The sequence below is a fragment of the Orcinus orca genome, chromosome 19, assembly GCF_937001465.1.
Source record: "Orcinus orca chromosome 19, mOrcOrc1.1, whole genome shotgun sequence".
NCBI lineage: Eukaryota > Metazoa > Chordata > Mammalia > Artiodactyla > Delphinidae > Orcinus > Orcinus orca.
The window spans coordinates 47,996,497-48,012,437 of record NC_064577.1 but is presented as its reverse complement, the minus strand read 5'-3'; the positions used below and the strand labels follow the sequence as shown (position 1 = coordinate 48,012,437).

The 15,941-nt window shown below is 48.7% G+C and overlaps 1 protein-coding gene across 6 annotated transcripts in view; it reads left to right on the top strand.

Annotated features, from left to right (window-relative positions):
* The window catches only part of AATF (apoptosis antagonizing transcription factor), a 101,344-nt gene extending 86,328 nt beyond the window's left edge, over window positions 1–15,016 (top strand). For 4 of the 6 annotated variants that reach the window (XR_007473570.1, XM_049702279.1, XM_049702278.1 and 1 more), the window contains one exon: window positions 11,160–11,448. Coding sequence is in view for 3 of the 6 variants with exons in the window: in XM_049702279.1 (XP_049558236.1) it covers window positions 11,160–11,223 (64 nt within the window). In the remaining 3 variants the exon portion in view is untranslated. Of the gene's footprint in view, window positions 1–11,159; window positions 11,449–12,172; window positions 12,244–12,440 lie in introns of those variants that run through there. The other 2 variants (XR_007473569.1, XR_007473568.1) reach the window with 2 other exon arrangements.
* Window positions 15,017–15,941: the final 925 nt, after the last annotated feature.

The following is a 15,941-nucleotide window of genomic DNA, read 5'->3' as shown; positions in this document are numbered from 1 at the left end:
CTAAGCTACTGACATCACGCCTGACCCTCGCCCACCTTAACCGTGCTCAGAACACTCACATTAGCCTACAGTTGGGCAGAATCATCCAACACAAAGCCTATTTCATAATAAAGTGTTGAGTGTCTCATGTCATTGATCGAATACTGTACTGAGAGTGAACAACGGGAGGGCTGTCTGGGCACAGAGTGGTTGTCCACCCCTGTGATCGTGTGGCTGACCGGGGGCTGCCCTGCCCAGCATCACAAGAGGGGATCTGCCGCACATCCCCGGCCCGGGAAGAGAGAGGTCACAGTTCAAAACTGCAAGTACAGTTTCTAATAAGTGCACATTGCTTTTGCACCATCGTAAAGTGGAAACATCTTGAGTCGAGCCGTTGTAAGTCAGGGACCGTCCGCACTTTGCTCTGTTCCCACGGCACTCTGTACACGGTAGTTCACCGGCAGTGCAGACCCTAATCGATTACTCTGCGGGCTCTGTCTCCACGCGAGGATGTCGCACCGCCTGAGAGCCGGCGCCATAGTTTGTTCTTCACTCCTGGCCACGTTGGAAAAGCCCTAGAAATAAGGAGAGTCCAGCTCCGGGACTTGTCATGCCCAGTCCTTTACTTAGAGAGTTTTGGAGGTCTTTTAACTTAGGATGAACCCTGGGAAAAGGTCTTTCAAGAACACTCTTGTATTGCAGTTGCTCCCAAGAGTGTACACCACAAACTTGTATCATACTGTCGGTTTTCTCCTGCCCATCTTGGCTGTGATAACCATACCGGGTTTGGTTTCTGGTGGCCCTTCTACAAATTTTTAGTTACTGTGGAAACATGGAGTGTTCAGACAGGGCTCTGTGATGACCAGTTCTCATTGTAGGTCAGCATTTTTGGAATGCTCTCAGGATTTGTTTGGTTTAAGAAGACATTTCTGGAATGGCTCCTGTCTGCGCATTAACAAGGCATAATAGTCCTTGATTTCCTTTTGTTATTTTTAGTGTTGGTATTAAGTGTCACAGCAAAAAAGGATATTTAGATAAAGGGCATTGCCTGAGTGTACTTTGAGTTCCAGGTGCTAGGAAGCGGGGCATTTGTAGTGGGAAGCTGTTACTAACTACCCTGGAAACCAGGTCTTGAATGAGCCAACCACACCTTGTGTTTTATCCATTGTCTTCCTCTGGGGAGCAGAACACTTTGTAAACATTAACTCTTTTACCCTCTGGGCACCTCCACTTAAAAGGTAAATAAGACTGAAGGCTCTTTCTTCTCCAATATAGATGAGGAAACGTCAGCCCAGAGAAGGAAATCACTAGATCCGAGGAAGGGGAGGCGTTCTGGCCTGGGGTGTTGGGAGTCCGCACCGTGGACCAGGCAGCCCAGTGGCCGCTGGCACCCAGGAGCCACCCCTTTCTGCTTCCCGGAGGTGGGTGGGGGTTGGGCCTTCTGTGGCGCGTGTAATGTGAAAGGCTGCAGAGAGGAGCAGCTGTTCTTCAATGCTCTGTGCTCCTCTAAAAGGAGGGACAAATCAATACACATTTTCTCCTGCCGGCGCTGGCGGCGCTCAGCCTCCTCGTCCTCGCCCAGCTCTCCATCCTGCAGGGGAGGCACAGCCGGGCAGCAGAACAGAGTCACCAGCTTCCAGGGGCAGAAACGCAAACCACTCGTTTTGCACAGAGCAGCCAGGCTTTTAAAAACCAGTCCCATAACTGGCTGAAGTCATCAGATTGCTGACTTAAGCGACTCTGGGGAACCGAGGTGCGTGGGTGGGGGGTGGCCCTGTTGCAGACACCCGGAAGCTGAGGGCTCCTGGGCACTCCTCCTGGGGACAGGTGCCCTGGCAGGTGTCTGGGAGAAACCTTTTTTCCAAATTTCTCTCCTCTGATTTACGGTGGAGAGGAGGAAGTTCTTTGAAGGAAACCATTAAAAACCAAGAAAGAGTGACAGATGGAGGGCATCAGTTTGCATTCTGTCAATTAATGTAAGTGAACTGTCCAAACAAGATCCCTATCTCAGGGAGGATTTTATTTTTTAATCAGAAAATGTGATGTTGGTACCTATAACTTTGTAGCTTCTTGCCATTAAACAGTTAAGTGTTGGACATGGAAAACAGAATCTGCTGCCATGATTAACAAAGGTAGTTTAGGCGGCAGAACCGCCCTGCAGGGCCTGGTGCTGTCAGCGGCCAGTTTATTGGAGTTGGACGCAGTGCCAAGGTGGGGACGTGGGCACTCCGGCTGTAGGCGGCTTTTGCACCCAGGAGACGGGCAGGGCTGAGAGCGTGGATGAGTTGGCCAGGGGCGGGGTCGAGAGAGAAGGGAGGAGGGCCTAGAACAGAACCCAGGACAAGGGCTATGGGAGGAAGATAAAAAAGACCAAGAGGGCAGAACAGAAACAGAACAGGGGCGGTCGCACCCTGGGGGGAGCGTGTGGATGGTGGCCTTTGTGTCCTGCAGGCTGAGCCCAGCCCAGGGCGCGGCCGCCCAGAGGTACTGCCAGTGTTTGTGTGCTCGGTAGTTGCTGCTTTTATGTTCGGATTAGGACTGGGTATTTTTGGTAAAGTTAGTCCTCCAATATATCACCAGAAGTAATGGAATGCCTTGCTGAAACTCTGTGGGTTGAGGACAGATATCCTTGTTGATTTCTGTGTGTTTTGACCCCCTCGGAGTAGCCTTAAACTGCAGCTGAGAGAAGCGTCATACGCCCGCTCCCGCCCGGCCCTGGGTCGTTGGGCAGAGGTCCTGATAGGGATACAAATGTAACTCAGTGTCAGCCTCCCTTTCCCTGGGGTTGAAGGAAGTGATTCACGTCTAAGCAGCGAAGCATCCCCTGGCTTTTAACAGGAGCTGTTAGAGGGGCTGCTGTTTGGACAAGGAGCTTCATTTTCCTGAAGCCAGCAGTCACAAACACAACACCGGCCAACTCTATTGCCAGCATCGCGGGGGCTTGGCGTTAATATTAAACATCGCCAGCAAGGCAGAGAGCTCCGCAGCCCAGCCACAGAATAAAAATAAATAAAAGTAAAGAGAAGACCCCGCTAAAAGCGGTGAGATGATTTGTCGTCTTTCCTTTGTGAGGCCATTTGTCTTCTCTCGCGTCAAATCTGTTATAAAACAGTCAAACTGTGAAAGTGGAAATCATCCCAGGAATATGGAATATTAATGCACAGGAGAGGAGGCGACATCCCTTTTGTCAGTAGTCCCTCCCACCTCCCTCCACTTTTTTGCAAGTCCCACCAAGGTAAATTATTTTTCTTTAAAAGAATTTGAAAGACTTGAAACTAGTGTTAGGGATGATGGAAGTTTCAAGTGTTTTTCTTCCTTGTGTAAGTGGAGTGAATTTGTTAACTGACTTGGGAGCAAGGAGGGAGTGCAAGTGGGGAGCAAACCTTTACAGATTCACCCCTCGCTCCCTCTCACCTCTCCTTCCTCCTCCCAGCCGTTCAGTTCCTTTGTTTGGGGCCTGAACCTGCATCTTTGAACATTTATAAATCTTGAGTCGGTCTGATCTTTAGGAGACGGGCCAGAGGCCGTGTCATCATCTGTAATTTAAAGCTGTAGGGCTAAAAGCATTTGCAGAGGTTTGAAGGACCTGGTTCTGACCTGACCAAAGGAGCGAAATGGAACAGACCTTCCTGAGTCTCCTTCAAGCACTGGGGAGGATGGCGAGGAGAGCAGACACTCTAGGTAATTTATGGCCACAGTTTGCTGGGAGCCTTGCCAGTTGCCTGGTCCACTGAGAAATGCATCGTGTGCTGCCACCTTGTGGCAGATTTGGGCAGCTGCGGTGGGCTGCCTTGGAGCTTGTGAAGAGTTGAGCCTGGTTCTGATGGGAGATTTGCCTTGCGTCCAGATTTAGGTAATTAGTGATAGGTGAGGGCATTCTCTGAGTCACTATTACTTTGCTAACTTGATCCTGTTAAGAAATAAGACCTCAGTAAGAGAAGGTCGCTTTCTTCTCTTTTCACGTTTCTTGGTTGTGTGTGTGATTTTTTGGTATGCAGTTGTACCGGCGTTTCGGGAGAGAAGCCCGAGACCCACTTATTGTTAAGTGCTGGCCTTTCGGCTGCATTCAAGAATTCTGAGTCTTCTACTCGTAGTTTTTTTTTTTTTACGTCATCCTATGTGATGCTCCCTCCTTACAGGACGTACTTCTGTCCCTTCGCCTGCATTGTCTTCCTCACAACGCAGGCTTCCTGAGAGATGAAGGCCCGGAGTGGGGGGCCCTGCCTCTGATCCCGCTGCTGTGATGTGCGTGCGGCCGCCAGGAGCGCAGGGCAGCCTCCTGCCACCTGGACCAATGTAGTTCCCCTCTTAGGTCATAGAAACAGTTCTCAGGCATCTTTCTCTCATCTGTAAAGTTTCTGATACAGAGTAGAATGGATTGGGGTCAGAGGAAGCAGAAGGAATGAAAGATTAAGGGAGGTGCTGTCTCATCTCTAGTATTTGGGGAGCAGACCTCAAAGCAGCCAGAAGGTTAGGTTGGGAGGACCCCTTGGTTTGGTGCCAAGTGATGACTGGCAAGATATCTTTTTCAGTTGGCACTTGGGATGCCCTGGGCACGTTGGCAGGCAGAACAGAGAGACTGGAAGCTCTGTGAGGGCAGGAAAGGACGGGCTGAGAACAGTGGAGGTGGTAGAGCTCGCCCCACGCACCTGGGCCGCCTGGACCGTCCAGACACGTGGGTGTGGGCTCGGAGAGCCAGGGCCTCCCCGTCAGCTCTTTGGCAACCTGGAGGGCTCCGAGGGGTTCCGCCGGGCCAGCAGGAGAACTCCAGCTCTGTCATAGCGGAAATGGAGTGAACTGTTTCTTTTCACCCAGAAGAGACCAGATTTAGTCAGGGGAAGGCAGCAGTGGTTGAAATGCTGCCACGGGGAGGATCAAGGAGCTGTCCGTCCTAACTCTGGAGGACTGGGCTGTGGGAGGGGTCCCAGAGCAGCAGAGGGGTGCCCGGCGAGAGGGAGGACACTGCCACCTCTCCAAGCGGAGGGGGCTGTCCAGACAGAGTTAACTGATAACGTTCACTTTCCCCACGCAGGTTCTGCCGCGTCATTCTTGTCTCTGTAATCCTACGAAAACCTAGCACAGCAAATAGGCATTCCTGTGTATTTTATGAATTTATTATACCTTTGTGTTATACTTTGAGGCCAGGGACCATCCTCACCTAATACACATAAGCTTCTACAGCACTACTAAGTAAGATGTTTTCCAAACACGAACGTGAAAAAAAGCATGCATCAGTAACATTGCCAGTGATTTTTAAAAGTGCATCTGCAGGGCTTCCCTGGTGGTGCAGTGGTTGAGAGTCCGCCTGCCGATGCAGGGGACACGGGTTCGTGCCCCGGTCCGGGAAGATCCCACATGCCGCGGAGCGGCTGGGCCCGTGAGCCATGGCCACTGAGCCTGCGCGTCCGGAGCCTGTGCTCTGCAACGGGAGAGGCCACAATAGTGAGAGGCCCACGTACCGAAAAAAAAACCAAAAAACAAAAGTACATCTGCAGTCGGCAACCACAGTGGTAAGTGTGAGTTTCTGTTCTTGCTGTGTCTGTACTGACTCCCAGGTATTCGGGTTTCGTCAAGGTTCTGCTGGACACGAGTGCTGCTGGAATTGGAGCCCTTAGTCTCACTTTCCCTTTGTGTGTTTTGTCACCCTTGGATTCTCAAATGTATGTCTAAGACATCAAGTTCCGCAGAAGCACGCAGCACAGGGCCCTCAGGTGTGCAGGGAAGGGAAGGGGATTATGGGGGAGGGAGGCCCCTCCCCCCGCACACTCTGGGATGCGTCTTGTATATTTAGGGAGGACAACCACCCCCCCAGTGAAGCAACTAATGAACAATCTCAAATTAATCAAGGACAAATTCTGTGTATAGTTTTAATCAGGAAAGCAGCGATATTGTTTCTACGGGCACACGCTGAAATCCCTGCATATCGTACTTGCTTGGAGAATGGGATGTACTTTTGGAGGCTGTGCAGGTTTCTTTAGGGAGCGGTGGCCTGGCTGCTTTCTCCCTGCTGTCTGCTCGCCTTTGGCCACAGGGCCAGGTGGGTGCAGTGTGGGGGTGTCCGGGCCAGAGGAGGGGGAGGAGGAGTGGGGTGTCTGGGGCGAGGCCTGCGCGGCTCCTTCAGTCCCACGCCCCCCCGCACAGGTCCTCTTCAGGGTTCAGGTGCTGCTTTGTAGTGTCTGCCCCGATGATGGCGTGAAAGCCCCTGGTCTGTGTCGCGGTCAGTGAGGAGTGCACATGGCTGGACGGCACCGTGACACACGTCCACCACGTTTCGTTTAGGGCTGCTTCAAACCTCGCCCACCACTCAAGTGATGGCATCTCACAGCCAGCTCTACTGGGCGCGCTTAAGTCTCTTCACAAGGGTCACATAATAAATAAGCTGAATCCCAGTACACACACACACACACACACACACACACACACACACACACACTCTGTCTTTATGGAAGATGGCTGCTAATCCATGATCATTTTTTTCCAGAAACAGGTTTTATGATAATATAGTAAAAATATTAAATTAGAAAATGCCTCACTGAGGGTTATAAAACCTTACTACATTAGAGATAGGTAATTATCCCCTCTATAGCCTAAATGACAGTTTAAAAGAAATAAAAATGTTAGTGCTCATTACTTGCTTTTGTAGGTTGCAATAAAGGGTAAGTTAAATTTTAATTCAAGGAAGAGCCCCTGCTATCGACCTTCTACCTTAGGTCCAAGTCCTGTTAATTACTCTGTAGGTTATTCTCCCGCATGATACCCACATTAATACATTTTCTACATTGAGGCCAGGAGTGTGGGGGGAGGGTGACGGGTGGGGGGGAAGGCCTTTCAGCTCAGTGATTCAAATCTTGATTCTTAATGTGATAGGGAGCAGGAATTATATATTTAGAAAACCAACTTCATTATGCATAGCCTTAAGGGCACCTCAGGTATTAAACTGTACACTTACCCTGGAGAATCGGATGGAGATGAGGTTAACCTGAAGGACTGATAGTTTAGCTTCTCTGGCTGGCTCGATCCCGGTTAGGAAGGGTGCTGCAGGGAGAATGCTTTGTGCAGCAGAAGGCATCCGACCCTCTGTCCCATGGTGGCTTCTCATTACCTAGTTCTGTTTTTAGTTTTGTGTTCCTGCCTTGGGATGGGTTAGGGATATGGACGCATCCTGTTTCTTTCCAGGTGCCTCCCTCTCCCCTGAGCACTGACCCCAGGTCTAGCATCTGTCTGGGTTTGGGGCAACGCTCAGGACGCCCTCCGCCTCAGTCTTTCTCCTGGGCCGTGCAGAGATCTTCCTACCGGAAAGGAGACACAGAGAGGCGGCAGGAATCAAATTTCCAGCTCTTTGCTGAGAGGCTCTCAGCAGCCCTGCCTGAGAGCCTGCCCGAGCTGGAGCTGCCAGCTCTCCTTCTCCCTCGCCTTTCAGGTTGTCCTTTCCAGACACGAAGCCCCTCCTTACCCTGACATGGGACATTACTCTGGAGTGGGGAACCTCACAGAAGGACCGGTCAAAATACGGTGTAGGGATTGCGACCGGCTGTGACCCAGGACTGGGTAACAGAGCCCTGCCGGTCAGGTGGCTTCCAGGTCTTTATTCTCAGCAAAATTGCAGGAGAACCTAATTGAGTTGTAAGCCTGGTAGATCATTAAAACTAAGTTTTGGTGGTAGATCACTCTGTGATTGGGGGGGGGGGGTTAATTCAGAAGGAATTAAAAGAATTGAGTATCATTGCTATAACAAAACTCTCCCATTCCCACGTCTGCTTGTTTGTGTGGCAAGGTTTCTCATCACTTCTGTCTACAAGAACTAAAAAATAGGAATAGAATTGGTGCTGAACCCTCTTTCATTCTAGCAATAAATTATATTCATCCATGGAATGGGAATGGAGGGGAAAGCCGCATCCATATCATTGAGAGATCATTTCCAGTAACATTTTACATATTCATGTATATTAAAATTTTACCAAAATTATACTACACTTTATTATATTGTTATTATATATATCAGTTGTATCCTAATAATAATTGTAATGATAACACAGTCCAGAAGTAATTTTTAAAAATTACTTAGAGCCTTATGGTCCCAAGAAATTAAAATATTTCAACTTTTCAAATTTCAAAAAGTGTTTCAATTTGCATACTTATTTTTGTGGCCAAGAAGTGTGTGATCAATAAAAAACTTTCAAGCATAAAACGATTATATTAGGACAAAGATCTGTAGGGAAAAATCAAATGGAAATACAAGTTTAAAAAGAGAAAGATGCTGTACATTTTCCAAATTAAAGAGTTTGTTTATGTGTTAAGTGAGTGATGATGGGTATCAGATCAGTATTGGCATATAGATTCCATTGGGTGTATTACAAAAGGGATGTAAGAGTTATTTTAAAAGCTGGTATTCACAGATTTGTGGTAATTATATCCTTTGTGACTATTAACTTCATCAAGAAAAATTTCATATATCAACTTAAAAATGTGTGCAGGGGCTGCGGGATTTTGTAGAGTTCTGTTAGGGGGTACGCAGAGAGGCTCGAGGACCAGACCCTGGACCCCACCCTTCGTGGCCGTGGTTTTCCCAGCTCTGTCCCCGGCGGGTCCTCCGCAGGGAAAAAGAGGGGCTGGGGCCTAGCTGAGCAGCCGGAGTCTGGGGGTCTTCATCCTGGTGGTGCTCCTGGACCCCAGGAGGGTCTGCTTTGTCCATCTCTAGAGTCCTTAGAGTTGGGGCTGAGGGGGATGGAGGCGGGGGAAGAGGGGACGGGAACAGAAAAGTCGCTTAGGAGGCTGGCACTGCATTCTGGGTGAGAGATGGTAAGATCTGAAATAATGGAGCCTGGAGGAGCAGGCAAGTTTGAGATACTTTGAAGGTAAAAATGGTCACTGATTGGTGGTCATGGGTGAGGAAGACTTCAAGTTGAAATTGCTTGGGGATTCTTAGATTGGAATAATCCCTTACTCATATTCTCTCTCTTCTGTAAAGCTACTTTAAGAACGCAGACCACTCGGCTTTCCAGGTTGCTTTGCCATGAACAGCTGCATCTTTGTCAGCTTTGCCCACCTGAGTGTGAAATGATGTTCTATCAAAACATGGGTTTCAGCATTTCCCTCTCTGCTCCCGACACGTGAACCCTGCTGCGGGCAGTAACTGCCGCCTTAGCCCAGGCGGTTTGCTGATGTCACCGCGCGGAGAGGAAGCATTTGCTCAGTGGTAATGATGGGCTCTGGTGCAGGCGAGCACGGCGAGGCTGGGAAGGGATGATTGTGAAGGGCTAAATGGCATGGTGCCTCTGCAGCTCCCTCTCATCAGATGTCGCAGCCTTAAAGCCACACTGTCCTCTTTGTCATGGCGACTCTCCCCTTAACACCATTTAATTTCTTTGTGGAAATGGCTAGAGAGACTTGTACTTTTTGGCAAGTAGGCGGCCCATCGCGTGATAAAGTCCTTTATGTGATGGGGTTGGTGATTTGGCAGCCACTGCCTCTGGAAGGGAGGCTGCTTGCCTCTCATTTGCATGTGGTCTGAAGCTGCCTTCTGCCTTAGTACGCGCGTGTCCGGGGCCTGGCCAAGGCCGAGCCAGGCAGATGTGTACAGCTCGGGAACAAAAGAGACCCTGGGGCTCCGGGTGAACCTGCATCCTTTGTTTATAGGTCCAGGGGCACCGTGGTCGGCTCAGGGCACCAGCAAATTCTTGCAATAAAATTCCTGTAATAATACAGGAGACCCAGCATGATAAGATTTGTTTATATCCATGGCTTCTGCGGTTCCTTCTTTAAGACTTTTCCCTTTCAAAAAGTTTTAATATGCTATTCCTATTGCTGGGTTTTCTAATTATAATGTCTCTTTTGGTACACACCACTGTAGTAAGGTGACTTCAAAAACAGACTTGTAAGTGTTTGTGTTCGAGTCTGGCTGGACCAAAAATAGCTGTTTGAAGGTGGGGTTTTTTTTGTCTTCTGTTTTGTTTTGAAAATCAGATTTGCTGATGATGACTCTCAGATGATGAGAGCGGTTCTGTTAGGAAAGGCCTGTTTCCCTAACAAGGAGGGCAGGCTGTAGACCTTGAAAACATAAGCAGAGCAGGCACAGCTTTCTCCGAGGAGGTCGTTTACTCGCTGGTCCATGGCCTTCGCCCAGGTGCCTGCCCTCCTTCCCCGAGGGCACGGGCGTGGTCCCCGCCTCCCTGTGGGTTTGACCTGCTTGGACCCTCCTGGCTCCTGGCATCTCTGCAGGGAGACTGCCCTCCATCCAGAGAAGTGCTCTGGAGCTGTGGGCTCGGTGCTGGTGCTGGGAGGTCCTCGCCCGCCCCGACAGGTGCCTTTGGCCAGCTGGTGGTGGAAACAGAGGCGGCAGGTGGTCATTTACTTCATTTTCAGGGACGCAAGACCCTGGCATGTTAGGGTTTTTTTTTTTAATGTCAGACCCAGCTTTAGAAATAAATTAGCCAATCGAATTATTTATTAGATGGAGAATAGTGGAAGGGCCGGGGCGTGGGGAAGACCCTTGGCGCCCGAGTAGCTGCACGTGTGCTGGTAATTGGAATCTTGTTGCTGGGTCATTTTCATTGTTTTTCAAGTACTGCCAAGTGCAAGAAAATGTATGAAAACTGAATTATATCCCCTACATCCCATGTCTGATTGAATCCTCCTCATGTGGCAGTCTCATACATCCTATTAAAATATTCAATCTTGTTTTCTTACTTGAAGAGCCTGTGTGTAAAGGGCAAACTTATAGAAAACTCGTTCCCTGGAGACAGGGTATCCAGCCACTCTGGACTATTTACATATTCTGCTGTTTGGCCGCTTCTAGGTTCCTGCCCTCCTTCGTATTTGCGAATAAGAGCTGTGGGATGCATTTTTAATTATGTGGCTGTGTTTCCAGTTGAAGAATCAGACTGGGGTATTTCCCAGCTTCTTGGTTCTTTATTTTGTTTGTTTGTTTGCGGTACGCGGGCCTCTCACTGTTGTGGCCTCTCCCGTTGCGGAGCAACAGGCTCCGGATGTGCAGGCTCAGCGACCATGGCTCACGGGCCCAGCCGCTCCGCGGCATGTGGGATCTTCCCAGACCGGGGCACGAACCTGTGTCCCCTGCATCGGCAGGCGGACTCTCAACCACTGCGCCACCAGGGAAGCCCCTTTTTTAACCTTGAAAAGTTAACCAACGTGTTAACCAGTTTGTTTTGTTTGTCTTCCAGGACAGAGCTGTATCGATCTCTTTTTGGCCAACTCAACCCCCCTGACGAAGGCCACGGGGACTGACGGCGCCCATCTCCCTGTGGCCCGGGGCCTGAGGCGGGACCTCCGCACACCCAGCCCCACATAGAGGAACTCGGGAAATCCCGGGAACGTGTGCTGTTCAGAACACGGGCCTGACGAGTGCCCGGAAACCTGGAATCCAGCATCTGTGTCACCGGTGCGTCCGTGTGCAAAGGGCTCGCCCCCCACGGCTTTGAACCACCACAAATAAAGAGTGTTTTTACTGTCGCCGCCCCTGCCACACTCGATTCCTTAAGCAGCACAGAGTGAGTGATATAGCGTTCCCACAGGGTGACAGGTTCTTTGGGAGGGTTTTCATTGTTTTCCCAGCCAAATGGCCTTCTTTCACAATATAAAATACTTCATGGAAGGAATAATCCTAGGGTAGATGTGGCTTTCGGGGTGAGTCGTGTTTAGCGACTGATCGCAGCTGTGAGGAGCAGGGAGCCCCCCAAAACCTGTCAGCTGCGCCCCAGAGGCGTTGGAGCTTGGAGGCATCTGCCTACTTGTTGCTAAATACAGATCTCTGACTTCTTGTTTCCTCTTTTCACCCATAAAGATTCTTCCAGAGTCCTTTTCCATTCTCACCATTCCTAAATCACTTTATTGAGATTAGCTGTGGTGTAAATCTAGCAGGGGGAAATGATTCACTTGTTTTTCATCCGAAAGGTCAAAAGCTGGAAATTAAATCCCCATAAGGGGGATTTATTGGCCTGCTGTGGTCAGTATGCAATGAGATGATCTTGCATAAGTAATGTGTGCGTGCCCGCACTCAAGGCCGACCGTCTCCCGGGTCCTTTGCCCAAATCTGTATTTTGAGCTATGGAATTAAAGGAATGTTGCGTACAGGCATCTGAGGGCAGTTGTAGTTAATAACTAGTCATTGTTTTTAGAGTCAGGTTTTGGTATTGTTTTAAAATGTCAAAACCAAGTGACAGATTTTTGTGCCCAGGAATCCCACGTGTCATTGACGTGGTGTCTGTGGACTGCGACACAGCGCCCAGAGGCTGGGTTCCAAACGAAGTGAGTCTGGAATGTAATCTGCATCACAGTTTAGTATTAACATCTGAGTGTGTCTGCTGGGCTCGGACGGGGCAAATGGGGGGAGGAGGATTTCTCCATCTCACACTAATTGGACCTTGGTACATCCTGCTCTGTTTTTCTTGTCTTGGTAAGTTAACCTCTTGGGCTTGATTGTCAGGGAAACGTTTAATTTTCAGTGTGTCTCCAGTTACCTAAAAGATCACTCAACGGAAATAGAAGATTTCCCCTACAGTCACTCGAATATAGACCATTCAACCCCATCCATCTAGCCTGAGGATCCCAGATAAACCCACGTTAGAACAGCAAGTAAGTAACCTCTTAACGTGGCACTTCCCGTGAGCATGATGCAGACCCACGATTCCTAAAGAGATGGAACCTTTGTCACAGTCACTCTCTACCTGATGAAGAAAAAAATTTAAGCAGGTACTTCAAAATATTTGGAGTCCATCATGTTTAATTAAAATGAATTAAAATCAGGAGAGATGAGAAAGAACGGATAGAATTTTCAGTAAAGGGAGGCTTGCATTTTAAAATTCAGAGGACCACCCTCCTTCCAGCCAAGAGTAAATTGGAAACTATTTTAATTGACACGGATACTGCAATTCAGCTGTTACTAGAAAGACAGATTAGTTGATTGATTTGCATTTTAATAAAACGAATACTTTACATTTTGGTGGCTAATGCTGATTTTGAAATGAGTTGAGAACTGTTATCAAGAGTTTCAATCCAGGGCCCTTTTTCAGTGTTGACTGAAGCATTCCTCCCTTTTGTGCGGAGTTGGCTTATTTTCTTTTTGTCCAGTTGACTCCTTCACGCATGACCCTCCTAAACCACAGCCCCTGAAGACACCATCAGAGCAGCGAGGAAACCGCAGGGCCCACCCAGCCCAGGTGTGCACCCGGGGCCGGAAGCAGGCCGTGGGCTTTGCCCTTCGGGATAGAGAAGTTAAGGCTGGTTTCTCATCTTAGTTTATTTTACGTCAAAAATTAATTACAGAAAAGTGGAAGGAACAAATGGAAATAAGACTTGGCTGTAACTCCACCACTCAGAAAGATCCCCTTCTCGTAGTTAACCTGTATTCCTTCGTAGCCCTCTTCAGTGTAGATGCTGTGATACCCAGTAGACTCCTCTCTGGGGGGAGGGCCCAGGGAGCAGTGCAGGTGGAAGACTTCGTTTTTCCTTCTGGACTGTTTGAAATGTTACCCTTTTAAAAACAGTAAAAACAAAATGTCCGTGCAGCATGTCCCCCTCCGCATAACACACGTATACCACCCGTTGAGAACCAGTGGTACGTTGTATTCTGCATTTTAATACTAATAGTAGAGGGGAAGGTTGTTTCCACGTTTTTGCAGATCTCATTGAAGCATTTTAACTGCTAACTGATAATTCCATTGGGGGCGTGTCTCTTCAGTACTGAACCAGATCCCCTCTTGTTGAACACTTAAATTGTTATAATTATTTGCTATTATGAATAATGTTATAGGAAAATATTTGTGCATAAAGCTTGTTTGTTGTCTTTGAAAATTATTGGGTTTTTTGGCATAGATTTTTGGGAGTAAAGTGAACCGAGTGAAAGAGTCCAAATATTTCAAAGGCTCTTGGTCCCTATGACGGAGGCTTGTTTTAGGGCCCGTGCACTTCTCACCTGCCCTAGGCGGGACCATCTGCAACAAAGGGTGTTGAAAGGCAGAGAGGAGGTTGGCCCTGGAGTCTGATCCTGTGGTTTATTTCTTGCTCCCCAGGGAACCCTTCAAATCAGCATCCTCCTCTGGGAGGATTAAAGAGCTGCTGCCTGTAATGTGCTTTGAGATGCTCCAATGAAAGGTGGTGGACAAATAGGAAGTGACACCATCCTCTCCCTCCCCGACCCTCCTGTCTGTTTTCTGGCTGCTAGATCGCATATCATTTTCTCTCCACCCTCCCCACTGGTTTTCATGCTCTTGCTGCTTTCCGTGCCTTCATCCTGGGGATCTCTCCGGTGGGTTTTCCTTGCCTTGTATGGGTTTATGTTTCTCCCCATATTGTCTTTGGTGCGTAGCCATTCTTTCCAGGTCACCGACCAAGAACGCTTGTTGTGCATCATTTGGAAACCCTGAGAGCCAACAGAACACCAGGGAAAGCCAGCTCCGACCAGTTCAGCAACAGACACTGCACCTCCAGTTTAGAAAAGTAGTTTCCTCAGTGGTTGATTTTCCTGGTCTCCGCATATGACTTCTGCAAGGTTATTGCCTCTTTATCTCTTACCATTTCATCCGAAGGGAGCTGAGTTTGAGGCTCAATGGATCCAAATGGGACATTCGTCAACCTTCACCACCATGGAGGGGTCACTGTGTATGTGGGACACCAAGATCTGTGTCTCCCTGGGCCAGGCTCACAGGTGAGGCAGCTGCGTCTCAGCAGAAATATAGAGAGTGGAGGTAAAGGGTGTCATGGAGACGCCTGAGGCTGCGGCTGCAGAAATGTGGGTGTTCTATGCCAGGGCAGCTGGCGCCCGTCTGCTGATACCCTGATAGGCTACCCTGTGCACATGGCGTTTAAGAAAGGCAAATACAAGCAGTGAGCCTTGTCTAAAGTGAATGAACCTTGTTTTCTGCATCTGAGTTTGTGTTTTTACTTTTTGATTTATGTGTGTGTTTGTGTACCGGGGTGGGGGGGCGGTTGTGCTAGGCATTAAGTTGAGTTTGCCTTGGTCATTCATTTTTTGTTTGTTTAAATCTTATCTACCTCATTTCCTTTCTTTTTTTTTTTTTTTTGCTTTGTCTTTCTTCATAACATTTCAAAAATAATTGCCAGTAATTTGGTAAGTTCATTAACTAATTCTTATGTCCAGGGGATCCATATCGCCCCGCTGATTTGCATATGTGCAGTTTGTCCAACAGCTGTATTGATGAAGCCCTCGTTACCTGCTCCTTGTCTGGAGAGGAGGGGAATGGTGCAAATGCAGAGTGAGTATGCCTTATCTAACTTCGTTTTTCTTGCATATCTGTAGATTTCCTTTACCGGGCCTTCCTTGCCCATCGTGTGGGGTCTGTTAATAAGGTCATCGCCTCAGCGGCATTTATATTCCTGAGAAGTTTGCTTGGTTTATTTCCTTGGTTCAGGGTTTTCATTTCATTTGTGGAGGTCAAGGACACTGAATTCTCAGAAAAGAGAATTTAAAAGAATGTAGAGAAAAAAAAAAAAAACAATCCCACATTACCGATAGGGTAGAAAAAGAATATAAGGTCCCCAATAGGCACAGTGACAGTAACACATTAAGATTCCTGCCCACCCTCCTCCATCCCTGTCTTCCTCTTTATGGCTGGGCTGGAAATGAGCTCATGCTGCCCTGGGCCGGCAGGCTCCCCACCACGTGGTGCTGGCTGCTTCTGCCGCCCTCATCTACCCTCCCCGAGGTGTTTAGGGGTGTGTTACCCGGCTCTCACAGAGACTTGGGGGCACAGAATTCATCCTTGAGGGGGCTGATGTGACATTCTGAGTCAAGGACAGATTTGAACAGAAGGTGGCGTAGTGGCAAGAACCTTGGATCAGAAATGAGACCTGCCAGGGTGTGTGACCTTGAGGAAGTCTTTTGACCTCTGGGGCTCAGAGGTCCTCCTCAGTACTGTGAGGGTCAGCCACGCTGGTTCCTGAGGACCTCCTCGTCCTAAAGCAGCTGTTTCTATGGAAAGGCAGCT